Source organism: Eleutherodactylus coqui, chromosome 10, assembly GCF_035609145.1.
Source record: "Eleutherodactylus coqui strain aEleCoq1 chromosome 10, aEleCoq1.hap1, whole genome shotgun sequence".
NCBI classification, from domain to species: domain Eukaryota; kingdom Metazoa; phylum Chordata; class Amphibia; order Anura; family Eleutherodactylidae; genus Eleutherodactylus; species Eleutherodactylus coqui.
In genome coordinates this window covers 23697018-23715415 of record NC_089846.1, presented here as the reverse complement: position 1 = coordinate 23715415, position 18398 = coordinate 23697018, and the positions used below count along the sequence as shown (strand labels likewise).

The following is an 18398-nucleotide window of genomic DNA, read 5'->3' as shown; positions in this document are numbered from 1 at the left end:
GAACAGCCTTCTATCAGGCTTGATAGAAGCCTGCCCAGTCCCTGTACAGTATGATGTAATGCCATAGCATGACATCATACTGTGCAGGACAGATTGTTCACATCTTGCGGAATTCGTAAGTCGAATGTTCGCAAGTCGGGGACTATCTGTACATGGTACCTTACACAGTGCCATTGAAAAATGCAGTAAGCCCTCAGACAGCTACGTTGATGCATAAAAAAAAAGAGTTATGATTTTTTGAAAGTCGGGAGGTAAAAACGAAAATGGATAAACCAAGGCCTGGCCTTAAGGGGTTAAAGATTATACTAAGGCTATGAATTTGGAAATGAAGTTTATGCAATGACTTTGCCAGCTTGTGAGCGATACCCCACTGCCCTCTCTTACTGTAGCAGCTCCCTGACGAAGCTCGGGTCCCCCGTCAGACGTACGGGAACGGAATAAGGGAGAAGACTAGCCATGGGACAGAATTAGGCAGAGGATTATGGCACATGAAGTGCCAAAAAGCTACAACACTACTCAGTGCTGAAGAGTTAAAGGGGTTATCTGGTTACTGGAAACCCCTTTTCAATAGGACCCCCTGTGTGAAAATAATTATCAAAAGTATAGTTACTCTTCTGCAGCCGCTGAGATGCAGCACCGCAGCCCGCTGCAGTCCTGGTGATTCCTGTGACAGATGATATCACAGAAAATCAGGTGACCACTGCGACCTCTCATTGGCTTCAGTGGTCATGTGATTTCCAGTGACATCATTTGTCACAACAGACTTCGAGGCTGTAACACTGGATCCCGATGGCCACGGAGGGGTAAGTATTTCTTTGTTAATTATTTTTATACAGCGGTTCCTATTGCAAAGGCATTGTCCAGTAACCGGACAACCCCTTTAAGCTTCCTAAGCCTGCAGAACGAGCCAAAATGTTCTCAGAGCAACAAGCTCCCTATGAAAAGGATTTGTTGCTACGCCATAGGAGGAGCGGAGTGCAGAGACTGTGAGCAGAGATGCTGCTGGGAGTATTACCAGGAGAAGCATGATAGTCCCAAGAGAAAGCCTGCATCAATGGAGGAAGCCATTCTCACACAACATATTGTAAGTGAGGCCAGCCTCAGTAAAACCGCTAGGTGTGCACACTGCAGGGAGTTATCGACAAACAGGGCTGTTACACAGGAGAGCGTTACACAACAGAACTCGGACTGTTCAACAAAGTGCACTGCCTGAGGTTACGGACTGCGATATTATACAGGAGGGTAAGCCTCCATAATTCCAACACTTGTGATCAGAGTCTGACTGCTGTATTTACAATAGACCACCTGGGTAATAACAGTGTGTTAATCCCTTTTCATGACAAACTTTGTATTACATTGTGTGATTTATATTTCTGTTCCTTGGGACTAATCTTCGTACAGCATTAGTGATAACATCCTGGCGTCGTTATTCTGCATTGTGCACGATGTATTATTAATCCTAGGATTCAGTTAGCCGTTGTTAGTATTAGATAAATCTACAGTAAACGTTGATTGTTTACTTGCTAATGTACTATTATTAACTTGCAGTTTTCTTTTCTGAAATATTACATATTTTTGTAACTCCTTCTGTTGCATTGTATCAATCTGGGTCGTGATACCATCACCTGCGATAACTAGATGCAGTGTGGTTATATAAAGTAAGAGTAACATTGGCACATTATATGTGCTATGTAATAACATGATATGTTTACATTTCTTCATGTGCATGCAGGCACGGACATAATCTTTGCTCCTGTTGCCATCACCGTTGTTGGCGACTATTCCTAACCTCTCTCCCATGTTTCAGATGCTACGTCCTTCCTGATTCTTCTGCGCTCCTGTGCTTAGACCACTGCATGCTCTGTTTATACTCCCCCCAATCTATGCCCTGCAGTCCTGACCATATTGGGCATCCTTTCCCTAAGGAGGATGTCTAAGCAATTTTGTTCTGACTCTGGTATTGAAGTTTATGCTGCCTGCCCAGACCTTGGCTAAGTCTCTGTTCATATCCTCCCAGTACGTCGCCTGCGTCTCGTGTAGTGTCTGCTGCCACATGACTGAGACCAATTCTGCAAGTAACGGCTTAGAGACCCCACAGTGAAGGTCAGATCCAAATTGGCAGGGTGAAAGTGTGACCCCTCCAATTGGGATCTGGTCTTCACTGCGGGGTCCCGAAGCCGTTACTCAAAGAAATAGTCTCAGTAGTGCAGCTGCTAACTCTATACAAGGCCGAGATTTTGTAACTGAGGGTGTGAACACATACGTAAACCAGAAACAAGCTGAGGTCGTGGCAGGCAGCATAAACGTCATCACAGATATCATGCGGTTGGTCAGGGCAGGCGGCAGACAGTTTTATCGCCCATGTGAATGTACTAAGGCTTTGTCTCAATTAGAGTGAAACCAAATTGCTTAGGCAATAGTAACATAGCAGGTACTGGTTCAGAATGGGTGGAGGACAGGTATTGGAGTGTAAACGTGCTCTATGGCCACTTCTAAGGAAAGGGTTGCGTCCCCGAAACGCGTTACCTGTGCTGGCTATCATTTAATTAATAAAGAAGAAATTGGGTTAATCTCTTTGCTTTTATGTGATTTACATTACAAGGGATGTGCCCACGCTCCATCGTTTTCTCCTTATCCAATAAATTGGTCCTTTATGGACACAGTGATATCAATTCTTACATGTTTCTTACTTTTTTTTTATGCGATAATTTTGAAAAGCTTTTTTTTAACTTTTAATATTTTCTTGTAATAATTAATAAGGAAAGTCTTTTTTTTAGTTCTTTTTACTTTTTTTTTTAGTCCACATGGGGCCTTGAACTTGCAATAGTTTGATCGCTTATACAGTATAATGCAATACTATGGTATTACATTATACTGCCTACTAAAGACATACTACAGGCATGATTTAATAGGCAAACAATCATGGCTCCCCTGGATGCCTGGAGAGGGCCCCAGGATGCCATGACACCCGGACGGCAACCCCACGATCTTATTGCAGGGGGCCCGTTCAGGACATTTAAATGCTTCTCTCAGAATTTACCATGGTATTTAGAGGGTTAACAGCCATGAAGATATCTGTGATCATGACTGCTGTAGGCGGGTGTCGGCTGTCAAAGACAGACGATATTTGCAATCTATGGATTGCACTCACCTTCCGAGCTTGCTAGCCTGCTACATACACAGCATATATCTTAGCTGCACAGGGTATGTGCACTTCAGACGTATTTAGCCATATGTGTCGGGAAGGGGTTAAGAAATACATAACACTGCATGGCAACTGCAGGAGGGATATAATTACAGTACAGAAGCTAGAGTGCAGCACAACACCATCTAATTTAGTCCCACTCTCTTAGTTTTTTTCTGCCTTCAAATATGTCCAATTCAACCAATAGCTAGTAACCATATCAATAACTAGCATATATATGGTGACAAAGTGAGTGTTTATGGAACGGGACAGATCTTCCTCCTTTCTAGTTGCTGATGTAGCATATAAATATTGGTAAGGAATAAATATAGCATATTAGTCAATGCAAAGACTCACCAGGGGAAATCATTCACATTAGAGCAAAGTGTCCTTTACGTGAAGAGTATGCCGAGTCAGCACATGCGATCCATTAGTAAAGAAAAATACTGGAAGGGTTCTATATCTTCATATTTATGGTCAGGGGCCGTCTTGCCACAAATACTGTACCTAAAATGGTACCTTAAGTGGTCGAGATGATGCAACCAATGTTTGAGAAGATGTCTCCAATGTCTGAGAAGATGCCTCCAATGTTTGAGAAGATGCCTCCAATGTTTGAAAAGATGGCCTAAGTGTTTGAGGTCATGACTCCAATCTTCGAGATGACGCCTTCAATGTTTGAGAAGATGCCTGCAATGTTTGAGAAGATGCCTCCAATGTTTGAGAAGATGCCTCCAATGTTTGAGAAGATGCCTCCAATGTTTGAGAAGATGCCAATAATGTTTGAGAAGATGCCTCCTATGTTTGAGTTGATGCCTTCAATGCTTGATCTGATACTTTTAATGTTTGATCTGATGCCTCCAATGTTCAAGATGATGCCTCCAATGTTCGAGATGATGCCTCCAATGTTCAAGACGATGCCTCCAATGTTCAAGACGATGCCTTCAATATTTGAGACGATGCCTCCCATATTTGAGACGATGCCTACAATGTTTGAAGGTTCCTCTGATGTTTGAGAAGGTTCCTCCGATGTTTGAGAAGGTTTCTTATGTGGTTGAGGTGTCTTTATTGTTTGAGAAGATTTCTCCAATGTCTGAAAAGGTACCTCAATCTCATGCACTTCTTCTGTTCTGTAACACACGGTGTATTTTCTGCACATAAATCCACAACGGAAACTATGCAGCATAAACACCACATATGACTATACCACAAGTTAAAGTGCTACTTTGTCTGGTAAATGCCAGATGACAGAACAGAAACTGGACTAACCACATTTTAGTCAATGGGATCTGTTTGAGTTACCTCTTAATTTAGGTTTACTCTCAAGGTGTATTAAAGCCTTATCAACCAGGTACGCCCAATTATCTGTACAGTACACTGGAGAAGAAGGGAGACACAACACACAAATAGTTGGGGCACAGCTCAGAGTTTATCTTTGAAGCATGCTTCCTGTTTTATAGCTTTTATATATATTGAGAGAGAGAGAGAACACCAATTAGTGTCAGACAACACCCTCTAGCTATACAATCACTTAGGGTGGTTTCACACGGCGAGAAAATCATGCGATTTACGCCTGATGCGAGAGTCAGTAAAAAAGCAGATTATGAGACCAATGATTTCCAATGGTTTCCTTCCCCTCTGCGATGTTTTCACTGATGCGATGCTGAGAGAACAAAAAGTTGCGTCACGCTCTATCTTTCTGCAATGTGTGATTTTTTTTTTATCCTCTGTGTTTCCCTATGGAGCCTCCTTTATAATGCATTGCAACGCAATGCGATGCAATTTTAACACTAGAAAGTCTTGTTGACTTTCACAAAAAAATTGCAGCAAAAGCGCAACCACCCGTGTGGAACTAGCCTAAGGGTGCATCCACATAGGCGACGCGATTATGATGCGGGAAAATTGCAACGATATCACATCGGTGGTTCCTGCCATATCACTGCATCTTCTCGCTGTGATAACGCAATTTTGTGGCGCTAACTGTGAGGATTTTCAGGGGGAAGGGGCTTGAAATATTAGACCTTTCCTGAAAATAAGCCCCAGCTGCAGTAAATAAAACAAAAAAGTAATACATCACCGGCACTGTCATCTCAAACGCTGTCATCTCCTGTCTTCTCCTGTTCACCTTCGGCGCGTCTTCTGCCAGCCCTTCCTGGATTGGAGGATCAAAATCCCCGCCTCCGGAAAGGGCTGGTTGTGATTGGTTTATTGAGCGCTGGCTCTGATTGGCAGAGCCGTGGTGCCCGTGAACCAATCACAGACAGCTCTTCCTGGAGGCAGGGATTTTGATCCTCCAATCCAGGAAGGGCTGGCAGAAGACGCACCAGAGGTGAAGAGGAGATGACAGGCTTCTTAGATAATGTATTATAATTTTTATTGTTTTACTGCAGATAGGGCTTAGTATAGGGCTTTTACAGTAGGATTTCCTACTGTAAAAGTTGCATCGCACTAAAACCACGTTTTCGAGTGATGCAATGCAACAGAAAGGAAGGCTCCATAGGGAAACATGGGCTACAAAAGAACGCTAATTAGAGCATGCCACGATTTTATAGTCGCAGGCTACTATATACAGTTGAGTTGTCAGTAGCACTTCTTATGCCCAACCAGGGCTGGACAGGAATCCTGCAGCGCCCAATGTGGTCTGGATCCAAAGCAGCCCAAAGTACAAAAAGTCCAAAGAATAGAGATGAAGGCAGCAGTAGCGGTACAAATAAAGAGTTCCTTTTATTCCCCCTTTGTCAAGTGTGGTCAATGTAGCAGGCTACAAAATATCACTTGTGTGAAGGAAACCCAACAGAAAGCATGGGCTCCACATACATGCGATTTGTAACACATTCGCATTGCGACAAAATCACATGATAAAGTCGCCCGTGTGGATGCAGCCTAAATGACCTGTATAAGCCTATTTGTTGCAAATCATTTTGACAGTACTATATAGGACATATAATTATATATTAATCCTATAAGTGAGCAAATATATGGCCTTATATGGTAATGCATTACCTTCCTGCAAGCCTTAAAAAGACATGATATGCAATACATGAATACAACATAGACAGCTAAACATAGCAGCAATATCTGAAATATAGCCTGCATTATCCCCATAATCCACCCTACTATAGATTCCATTACCATAATTCATCCTACTATAGATTTCATCCCCATAATCCACCCTACTATAGATTCCATTACCATAATTCATCCTACTATAGATTTCATCCCCATAATTCATCCTACTATAGATTTCATCCCCATAATTCATCCTACTATAGATTTGAACCAACTGCTGGGGTTGAATACTGTAAATGTGTCACTCCACCATGTGTCCTGCTTTTGCTCATGCTCTTTTTGCTCATGCTCATCTCAGCCACTAATTGCATATTACCTTCAAGATCCACATAATGGCAATCATGTGGGAGAACAAAGGTGGCATGTGTAAGACGAGCAAGGGTATATAAGTAACTTTGTCTTGTTTAACGGAAACAATTTATGGGCCTCATGTCCACATATAATGTAAATACTTGGAGGAAGTGCTAGGACAGTATGGTTGAGGACATCAGCTAACCACCCGTCCAGAATACCAACTATTACGTATATGTATACAGAAGTTTTTAAGTTTCTCAGAATTATCAAAATCCTTAACAATAGTCTCATAATGTTTAACAAACTTATTGTCCCAATCGTCCTGTAGTACATCATTGAGTCCCTCTATACTGGGGATTGTCCGTAACAGTAGAAACGGCCTTCCAAGCATTTCTCAGGCTCTGGAGCCAAAAAGTTTTCTCAATGGTTGGCTTGTATCCAGGTGTCCTTTCCTTCCACTTTGACTTAGGTGGCGGTTGTCAGCTGGATCTGGTATGGACCATCAAATCTCGGTTCCCAACTTTTCCTCACATGTCTTTTGAGGACAACCCAATCTCCTGGAAGCAAGTTATGTGACCCCTCTTTTTAGTCTGGATCTGGAATTTAGGAAAATACATGTTTATGAGCGACAGTCAATTCTGGTGTAAAAAAGTCACATAGGAGTTAAGCTCCCCATGCTGGGCCTGGAGATGTTAGGGAAAATATAGGCCTTTTACAGGGGCCCTACCAAACATAATTTTATATGGGGACAGCTTGGTCTTCAAATGGTTCTTAGTGAGTAGAGAGCTAATTTTCAACTTTAGGCCTCATGTACACGGGCAAAATAGCATTTTAAATCCGCAGCGGATCACCCGCATGCGTATCCGCGCCCCATAGGGATGCATTGACCACCTGCGGGTAGATAAATATCCGCGGATGGTCAATAAAAGGGAATTTTAAAAAATGGAGCATGAAAAAAAATGGTCATGCTCCATTTTCGTGCGGGTCTCCCGCACGGACGGCTCCCGCAGGCTTCTATTGAAGCCTATGGAAGCCGTCCGGATGCGCGGGAGACCAAAATCAGAATATACTCACCTGCTCCGGATCTTCCCTTCTTCGCGGCTTCAACTTCTCTCCGTCGCGGCCGGATCTTTTTTCTTCGGACCGGCGCATGTGCACGGCACGCAACCGACGTGCCGTGCACATCCGCTGGGCCGAAGAAAGAAGATCCGGCCGTGACGGAGAGAAGATGCGGAGCGTGCGAGAGGTGAGTAAATGCTATTTTCAGGGCTCATGTCCGCGGGGCAGGAGGGACCCGCTGTGGATTCTCCATGGAGAATCCGTAGCGGGCCTGATTTTCCCCGTGGACATGAGGCCTTAAGGTGCCATTTAATCTCTCTACCTTGCCACTACTGTATAGATGACAGGGAGGTGAAACACTTGAGTAATTCCTAACCCCTGTAAGATCGCCTAAAGTGCCTGGCCAGAAAATGTGTACCTCTATCACTTTCTATGAATATCTGATACACCATATCTACAAATTACTTCAGCAACTCCTAAGCTGTAGTCTTAGCGTTAGCATTTTTCACAGGTCAAGCCTCTGGACCACATGAGAAAAGGTCTATGCAAACCAACACAAACTCCCACACATCTACCATAGGCAGCTGTATGTAGTCAATCTGCAGTTGCTGGAACACGTAGTTTGGCTTTGGAGTACGGTGAGGAGGTACTTTGGCAACTTTGCCTGGGTTGAGTCGGGTGCAAATCATGCATCTCTGCACAAATGTGCTCGCAGCATTGTTAAACCCTGTGGCAATCCAAGCCGAAGACACCACACATTGTCGTCTTTGACTGGTGAGTTGGTCCTTGACTCAAATGTGACATCATAGAGTAGAGCGTTTGGGAAAGCACAGGTGTTTACCTGTCATCCGGACTCCCCTCTCATCTGTCTCTCCACCCTTTTCCCTCGCTTGAGGCCTGTTTCTACAAAATAGGCAACATAGAGATATCCACTCCGATTCGGTTGGAAGTAGGTTAACGTAGGTTACCTCATCCAAGGAAGTTCAGGCCGGTGCTTTGGCTGCTGTGTCTGCTCTCCAGTTCCCTAGGGCCTCAAGAGTAGTCCCCTTGACATGAGCCTGGTCTTTGGTAATGGCAACCTATTTGGGAAGAGCTAAAGCCCTGTACAACAAAAACACAGCTTCTGTGTTCCAGATTGGTTTACTCGATAATCCGACAAAACTTTTACTGCGCCACAAAGGTGCGAAATTGAATGTGATTCCAAAAATCATACCTCAAATCCGTTTCATCAGCTCGGCCTCCTGAGCTGATTTCCCAAGAATTGGTTTCTGTACAATTACCTCATTGTTAGTTACCACTACATAGCCTGTTTTTGCTTGCCCATTTTCATGATATCTGAAGCCATCTACGAAAAACTCAAAATCTGCATTAGCAATGGTGGTTTCAACAACATTTTCCAGACCCCTGGTCTCACATTCCATGACTTCAAACTCCATCACTAGCAAAGGATGCTATGTTGGCGATGACAAGTGGCCGGCAGACTGCCTGGAGCTCCGGAGTGCAGCGACAGGGACCCGGGCGGTGCCTGCTAGGTGAGTATTGATTTTTTTAGGTCATGCAGCTGGCACTTGCATTTAGCGCTGCCAGAAGCGTGATATCAAGTTGTGCCACCTTTTCATTTCAATGGGCGACGCATGGCTGAAAATGGCCAAAGATAGAACATGAATCGCTGTCAAAGCGCAGCATTGAAGACTCTGTGTTTTGAGGCTTGTGTGGGGAAGCCCCATTGAAATGAATGGGAGCGTTATACAGCGTTTAGCGCTGCACTGAAAAGGCAGTGCTAAAATGCTGTACAAAAATGCCTGTGTGAGGGAGGCTTTAGGAGGTGGATACAGAGGAGGAGATGGCGCTGCCTCCTCAGTCATACTTATTCCACTATACAGATAACATCCGTTCCCTTCAACTTTCTTATACCCTCTGTCACACGCTTTCTGAGACACTGTGATCCACTCATCGACTTCCTTTTGCAATATACTAATCAAGTACACAATTGTCTTAATACTATTTTAGCATCATAATTCAATAGTACTCAAATAAGTAAAATCCAATATATTTTATATACTATGTACTTGTGTTGTGCACACATCAGGAAGATACAAAGAAAGGAGATGAAACAATACCTCTTTAGTGCCACCTATTGGATGGCAGCATTTCTTCAAATCAATGCTTGACTCTTTTCTATAGGTCTGTAGAGCAATGATTGGGAATTGAAAACCAAGCCAGAATCCATACACAGACAGCTGTTTCGGGGTTTTTGCTTCTCATCAGTGTGCAGTAGTCTTCTGGCTTGGCTAGTGAGAGGCCTATAACGTGGGTCGGTAAGGGTATTATCACTCCTTAGGGAGAGCACCAAGAAGGTGAGTGAGGAGACTTTAATAAGGCCATTCTTGGTGCTCTCCCTACGGAGTGATGTTACCCCTCCTGACTCAAGAATATATATATACACATACATATTCCACTCAAACGGAAATACACTTCTCTGCTAGGTCGATCTATGTTAAGCTGGGGCAAAACTATCACGTCTGAGAAATCTTACCTATTTTTCCACCCTCTCCTTACATCACCTAGCTTCACCCCTTGGGGTCCAGCTAATTGTTTGGGCATGTCTTTATGTCCAGTCATCTAATGGATGCACATAAACCATATAACTTATGCAGGCAAACAACAAATATGGGCCCTTCACACATACACACAAAAATTCCCCAAAATAACAAATCCACATTATTAATGATCAAATGACAAAATCAGATTTGACAAAAAGTATATGCTTTTTACACAGTAATATCACAGCCTACTAAGGCCGTAAGCGGGATCCATTTGCGGAGGTCCGCAGCAGATTCCAGCTGTGAGCCTGGTTGTGACCCTCGTATACAGCCGCAAAACTATACTGTGCATGACTCACGCAAGCAGTCATGCGCAGTACACCATTTTTTTGTTTAGGTTTCCCACGCCATTGCTTAGTGATGATGCGGATACGCGCTGCTCTATGCAATGTAACATGTGCTGAGGGTATATCCACGACCAAAGAAAACAATAGGCTTAATTACACAATTCCGACACGCTACTGTGAGTGGAACTGCGTAATTCAATGCATTTGATTGATCCACATATTACCACGGATGATACACTCGCAGAACCCACAATCCAAATCCAGTCGTGTGAGACCGGCCTTACTCACACATTTCTCAACATTGACTGTGCTGTCTGGCTATAGCGCACTCACCTCTCTCGCTTGAATGTACCTTCTCTCTTGAAGACCCCGAAAATATTTAAGCAAGTAACGGAATTGTATAACAGTCTTCACTATTTTCTTTCTCATTTCTACATGCTCCGACCAAAATCTCCCATCTTTCCGAGCAGGGACTGCTATACATAACCCTTCATTGTCAATCCGTAATCATTTATCCCCATCCAGCCCTTGGCATACCCTCTCTCTGAATAATGGAAATGTATAGCATAGGTGTGAATGAGGCCTAACTAACTTTTTCTGTTTTTGTTGCTTTTTCACAGGGTCGTACTGCTGCCCTCATACTGATCTTCGCCCTTGTAACCTTCCTCATCATTCTGAGCTCTAATAACTATGAGGAGCCATTCAACTACAAGGATCTGAAAATCAAACATCACAACCCACCCAATATTAGAAAATGGGGGCTGCAAGACGGTTATATCCCAGTGTCTGGAAACAAGGTGAGATGGGAAGGAAGACTGCTGCCTTCATAAAAATGTCACCCGTTGCTGAGCTTGTAGAGGGGGGGGGGGGGGTCGAGATTTTGAGATGAGACATTAAGACTCAATAGCTCTACCTTCAATGGTTGTCCATCCAAAAACATCCACACAATACAAGGTTTTTGCTCAGTACCGGCCTTAGGTTAGATGGTGACCTGTATGTAATTTTATTGGCACCCTCATCATAAAAAAACTATAAATATTGCACCAATAGGCGGTCTGCCTGTATTCTGCTTATGCAGAAAACAGAATACAACTCAAGAACAGTTCACTGAATAAATACTGTACCAGAGTTAAACTTAGTACATAAATACAGCACCAGAATCAATCTCAGTACATAAATACAATACCAGAACTAAGCTGATAAAAAGCAGATCTAGAACTAAGCTCATGACATAAATACAGCACCAGAGCCAAGTTCAAAACATAAATACAACACCCAAACCAAGCTCTGTACATAAATACAGCACTAAACAACCTTAGAACATAGATACAATACCAGAACCAAGCTTATAACATAGTATAGCAGCAGAAAAAAGCTCATAAAATAAATTCAGTAGCAGAACTAAATGATTGTGTTGCGGTGGTGCAGATGGGCTGACAGCGGCATTTCGGAACATCATATGGCAGGAGTCAGGAGGAGGATGATTCACGTAGCTCCACAAGATGCTGCTACATGGACTTAAAGGGGGAGATTACCGTCAGTCTACATCTACCTGGTGGCCCCTTACAAGCTGGTGGCCAACGCCCTGTGTGACTGTAAGACTCGCACATAGCTAAGGCCGGCCATGTTTTTACTGCACATATTCAGACCTATGTCCGGAGAGGTCTTCTCAATAAAGGGGACTTTAACCCTTTCCAATCCACTGTCTGACGTCTAAAGACATTCTGAATGAAGGCTGTACAGCTCTGATGTCGGAAGACATCCTGCAGGGTATTCTTACTGTATATTACTGGCCGCTCTGTTGTTGGGGGCCTTGCCATCATATCACATACCACAGTACTGGCTCTAGCCAGCAGATGGTACTATTGTATAATGGCAGAAAGAGAAAACCCCCTAGGAACCCTGAATCCAAAATTGGATTGCAAAGGGTTAAAGTCACACTTACAATATTAGCCCTGATAGCAACAAAAGTGCGTTGGTCAGAAAATATATTGTACTTGCTTAAAGATCGTTGTCATGTTAGTTTCACAATAATCTCTGATCTCTTTGTAGACTCTTCACACCAAATGCAACAGTTGTCTGCTGGTCACCAGCTCAAGCCACCTGCTTAACACCGGCCTGGGCCCTACGATCGATCAGTCAGAGTGCATCATCCGCATGAATGATGCCCCCACGACAGGCTATGAAAGAGATGTGGGTAATAAGACAACCTTCAGGGTGGTTGCACACTCCAGTGTCTACCGTGTACTGCGGCGACCCCAAGAGTTCTTAAGCCGTGCTCCAAGTCAGACTCTTATTTTTTGGGGTCCTCCGATCAAGATGCAGCAGAACAGCAAAGCCAACCTGTACCACATTATCCAGCGAGCCAGCTCAGCCTTCCCCAATGTGTCTGCTTTTGTTTTGTCCCCTCAGAACATGGCGCGATTCGATGAGCTGTTTCGAGCAGAAACAGGAAGAGACAGGTAAAAAAAACGATAAGGTGTGAAAAATAGCAACGCTTTATAAAAGGGGTTGCAACCTTTTTCACAAAAAATACAGGCCAAGGTAAAGGGGGGTGTTGGGGTGTTAGGGGCGTGGCTTATCACAATGTATGTTTTTTTTTATTCCTTTATTCTAGTGGCCCCTGTAATAATCATGCTCCCAGTAGTAAAGTGTCTCATTTTGTGGTCCAATAGTAACAGTGACCCTTTTAGTGGTCCCAGTAGTAATAGCAACCGGCCTTAATGGCCCAAGGGGTAATAGTGACCGCCACAGTGACTACAGTAGTAATGGTTTCAAAAGGAGGACCAGCACACTGGATATCTTTTAGTCAGGAAATTCTTCTTTTATTCCCCAGTATAAGAGCATAAAAAGACTGCGACGTTTTGACCTCACATACTAGGTCTTTATCAAGCATGCTTGATAAAGACCTAGTATGTGAGGTCGAAACGTCGCAGTCTTTTTATGCTCTTATACTGGGGAATAAAAGAAGAATTTCCTGACTAAAAGATATCCAGTGTGCTGGTCCTCCTTTTGAAACTTTCCTGCTTGGTCTGAGGATCTAGAAGTCCGGATCCATTGCTGAGGAACGTGCACCAAGAGTATATCCACATTTTCTTCACTAACAAGGTTGTGCTGCACTCCACTTTTTACAGTAGTAATGGTGACACCATTAGTGGTCCTAGTAGTAAATCTGCCCCCCTTAGTTGCCCCAGTAGTAACAATGAGCCTCGTTAGTGACCCCAGTATTAATATTGTCCCCCTAAGTGGACCTCCAGCCCATCAGTAACTCCACACCATCAACCATGCATTTAACTCACTCCATGTGTAGCATGCGGCATGCTTCATGCATAAAAAATCCTTATATCTGAGACCAATCCCTGGCACCCTGAATATGGAAATTGAGGACCCAGTATAAAGAAGACTTGGGAAAGTGGTGTTCGGGAAAGGGATTTGTCTTATCTCAGTTTTTTTGTCGTTATTAAAGGTGTTATCCCACTAAAACAACTTATCACCTATCCACAAGACGGGGGACACAGGACCCCCATTCTCGGGATCAGTGGGATCGCAGCAGTGAGACCCTTACCGATCAGCAAGTTATCCCCTATCCTGTGGAGTCATTCATTTACATCTATCATGTTACAGTCTCTATTAACCCTTTCCAATTCACTGTCTGACGTCTAAAGACATTCTGATTGAAGGCTGTACAGCTCCGATGTCGGAAGACGTCCGTCAGGGTATTCTTAATGTATATTACTGTTTGCTCTGTTGTCAGGGGCCTCTCAAGCATGTCACATACCGCAGTACTAGCTCTAGCTAGCAGATGGCGCTATTGTGTAATGGCAGAAAGAGAAAGCCCCCTAGGAAACCATGAATCCAAAATTGGATTGCAAAGGGTTAAAATCCGGAGCTGCATTCACAACTCTGCTAGCTGCCACTGCAAACAGTGGACAATCTTGCTGTATAAACTCCCTTTGGTTTAGCTGAAGTAGTTTATAATACAACACATGATTGTGCTATACAGCACCTGGTGGAAAGATGACATTCCCCAAAATGCAAATCAGATCACTTTCTGTGCAGGCATTGAGCCGGCAAGAAATACTGGGAGATTTGAGCTGTGAAGTCTGCAGAATTAACTCAGGATCTATACAAAATAAGAAATGCAATGTATTTTTTCTCACTAATGACTAACTATGCATATCTGTCCATTAGTTGTCTTTCATATTACAACTTGGCTCCATTAAAGGGCTTTTCTGGGACTAAACTATTGATGACTCAGGATAGGCCATCAATAGTTGATCAGTGGGGGTCCGCCACTCAGGATCCCTGCCGATCAGCTGATATTTTTAGGCAATGTTACATTCATCGGTCACATGACCCTAGAGCAATTCAGCCCTATCCAAGTGAATATGGACTGAGCTGCAATACCAGGCACAGGCGTTATAAAGTGTAGGGCACTGTGCCTGGTATGGACTGAAGTGATAGTGGTGCTCACCCAAGTCTCTTTAATCAGCTGATCAGCAGGGATCCTGAGCAGTAGATCCCCCGATGATCAACTGAGGATAGGTCGTCAATACTTTAATGTTGGAAACCCCTTCAAAGTAATCAGGACTGAGCTGCAATATCACACACAACCTGTGGAAAGGTGTGAAGCTCTAACAACGACAGGAGACATATTTTTTAACCATAGACTACCCCTTTAATTAGAGCATCCCAGAAAATAGGATACAGCACAACCCGAAAGGGGTTTTCCCACCTTGGCTTTTCATAGCGGAGATTGGAAACCGCTGCTATAGTAATGGGCCACCCAGCCGGTAACTACGAACACTGCCAAGTAGAGATGAGCGAGCGTACTTGGTTCGGGTGTTTTTGCACTCGAGCACCGCTTTTTCCGAGTAACTGACTACTTGGACGAAAGGATTCGGGGGGCGCCAGGGGTGAGCGGGGGGTTGCAGAGGGGAGTGGGGGGGGGGGGGGGAGAGCTTTTACTCTTTTGAGCAATTGTTAGCGCTATATCAGTCATTAGTTAAGTTTTTGATACATGATCCTTTACTAACCATAATCCCGGCATTGCTGTGGAATAGGTCTTTTTAAAATTCTCACTCTACATGGTAATTAGGCCCAAAATGTCCAATGGGCATACCTGGACCATTTGAGCCACTGAGGTCTCCCCGGTAAGCCCACCCGTCTTTGCTTGATTGATGTGGATGACATGCCTACGTTATCCACTAGCCACACCACACATTCAGGGAGCAAGCAGTAGTGCTATCAGTTGTTCAAAAGGACAAAACCTGCTGACAGGTTCCCTTTAAGAGGTTTATCACTTGTACCAGAGGATTTATGCAGATGGTCACATTGGTGGAGTTGGAATCTCTACCAATGATGTTGGAACTTTATTGGATTTTTTGGAGACAACTGAAGGAACTGACCATATGCTAAAAGTGATATTTACCTGCCTTTCCTCTTGCATGTGGCCATATTAAAAGTCCATTCAATCTCGGAGTCCGTATACGGCCATACTGTACTTATAGACTGATGTGCCAAAAGTCATGGAATAGCAGTATGTAAATTGCTTATGAAGTGGCAGTTCCCCAGGTGATGCTCAGGAACGTTCACACATGTATAAGTTGTGAAGTGTTAACTTGTGAGGTTTAACACCGGCCACCGCGCTCATGTCAAGGTGACGTGAATTATCGAAGTTTGAACGAGGCATCGTAATGGGGTCCAGATGGATGGGACGTTCCATTTCCAAAGTTGTGTGGAAATTCCTCGAACCACAGTAACATAGTAACATAGTTCGTAAGGCCGAATGAAGACAATGTCCATCTAGTTCAGCCTGTCTATCCTCCTTTGTTGATCCAGAGGAAGGCAAAAAACCCCAAGAGCAGAAGCCAAATAGCCCTTTTGGGGAAAAAATTCCTTCCCGACTCCCTAATGGCAATCAGACTAATCCCTGGATCAACCCCTATTAGTTCCTACCTGCCTGTATACCCGGATTAACAAATAATCTTAGATTTATAGCCTATAATATCCTTCCTCTCCAGAAAGACATCAAGTCCCCTTTAAAAACCCCTCTATAGATTTTGCCATCACCACGTCCTCAGGCAGAGAGTTCCACAGTCTCACTGCTCTTACAGTAAAGAACCCCTTTTTATGTTGGTGATGAAACCTGCTTTCCTCTAAACGTAACGGATGTTACCGTCGTAGTCCTAGGTGTAAACAGATCATGGTGTGTACCGGGAATACGTCATAGAATACCACTGAGCTGTAGGTGACTATCCAAAAGGAATAGGTCAACATATTCCGTCTACATGGTCTCTATTCCAGCAGTGCAAGGCAAATTACCAAAGTTTTGGATTTTACGGTATTTGAGAAAGGTGATAACAGGAAACCCTCCTCTAATATTCCAGATCAGATATCTGCAGCAAACTGATCTCTGTGCTGGCGAACAGCAGGCAGCCATTGATTTCACTGGTAACCCACCGGCTTCATTGCGTGCCGTGTAATGCAAGACTGCAGGTAGACTGAACGAATAAAGAGGCAATAATATATGAACAAACCAGCTTCCATCATCTCCGCACTCGTCATCATATTTAGTTAGTGATTTAAAGAGACATTATTCCATTATGCAGATAAGACACCATTGAGCGTTGCTATAGCAATCAGCAGCGAGCCTACAGAATGGTTCTTCAGAGCCCGTTTCTGCTGAATTGCGACATTATTTTTACCCATTTCAAAATGAACCGATTGCATTTTAATGATAATGAATGTATTGTTTCTCTCAGGGAGAAGTCCCATTCATGGCTGAGCACAGGGTGGTTCACCATGGTTATTGCAGTGGAGCTGTGTAACAAGGTCCATGTATACGGGATGGTGCCCCCCAACTACTGCAGGTAAGGAGGGCCTCGAAATGTCAAATTAACCTTTGATGAATGTTCGGCTAGTTCCTGGGACTTGGGGATTTATTATGTTCTACTCGGGTAGGACGATGTTGTAGATGTGAGCAGGATTTATATCTCCTTAGCCAGGGGCGTAACTAAAGGCTCAGGGGCCCTGATGCAAAAGGTGAACTGGGCCCCCCCCCTCTATCTGTACCTGTACCCATACCTAAACCATGCTGCACAGAGGTATAACTTGAAGCTCCTGGGCCCCGATGCAAAACTTGTAACAGGGCCCCCAACTATAATGCTTTATTCATAGTACTGGGCTCCCTATATGGAGAAGAGAGGCCTTATGGGCCCCCTAAGGGTCCTGGGCCCGGGTGCAACCGCATTCCCTGCACCCTCTATAGTTACGCCCCTGTCCTTAGCTGTGCAAACCACCATATGGGAGATGCGTGCAGAGAGTTAGGGTGGCTTTATACGAAGTAACTATTATCTCAAAAGTCTCTTGGAAGAGCGAATGTAAGTGACACTTCTGTGCAAACACGGCCACCAAGCGGGGCACGAGTGAGAATTCAATCACTAGTTGCTTATTTCGGCTCACCTAAAAATTGTCGCTGGTTGATTAATCATCGTCTGGTGTAATCCGGTAATCATTGTCTATCATCGACTAGCCAACAACTTTGCAGGGAGGTCTGCACTTGTTCAACGTGCGCCTCCCAGCGAAAGCTGAATGGCTCCCAACTTTTTTGAGTATTTTGCCATTCCGCTTAATACCATCCTTGAATTCCACACCAAAATCTTCAAAGCAAGCGGCAGACTTTGATGCGGAATTACTGCGGAATCCGCATGTTAGTAGTGCAGATTTTGGTGCTGAATATTCTGCAGAAGGGCGTACTCCATCCCGTGTGTCTAAACCTTTAGAAAAATGCTCACTAGGTTGGAAAAGCATAAAAGAAGACCTATTTCATCCTATTTCCTGCATCTGTGATGACATCACCAACAAGAGGACATGTGACTGTTGCAGCCAATCATCAGTCTATGT

General features: G+C 43.9%; 1 protein-coding gene across 1 annotated transcript in view; it reads left to right on the top strand.

The window, feature by feature from the left end:
- The window catches only part of ST6GALNAC6 (ST6 N-acetylgalactosaminide alpha-2,6-sialyltransferase 6), a 47984-nt gene that overhangs the window by 19504 nt on the left and 10082 nt on the right, over positions 1 to 18398 (top strand). Inside the window, exons 2-4 of the mRNA XM_066580586.1 lie at positions 11114 to 11290; positions 12546 to 12955; positions 17258 to 17365. Coding sequence (XP_066436683.1) covers positions 11114 to 11290; positions 12546 to 12955; positions 17258 to 17365 — 695 coding nt within the window. The remainder of the gene's footprint in view (positions 1 to 11113; positions 11291 to 12545; positions 12956 to 17257; positions 17366 to 18398) is intronic.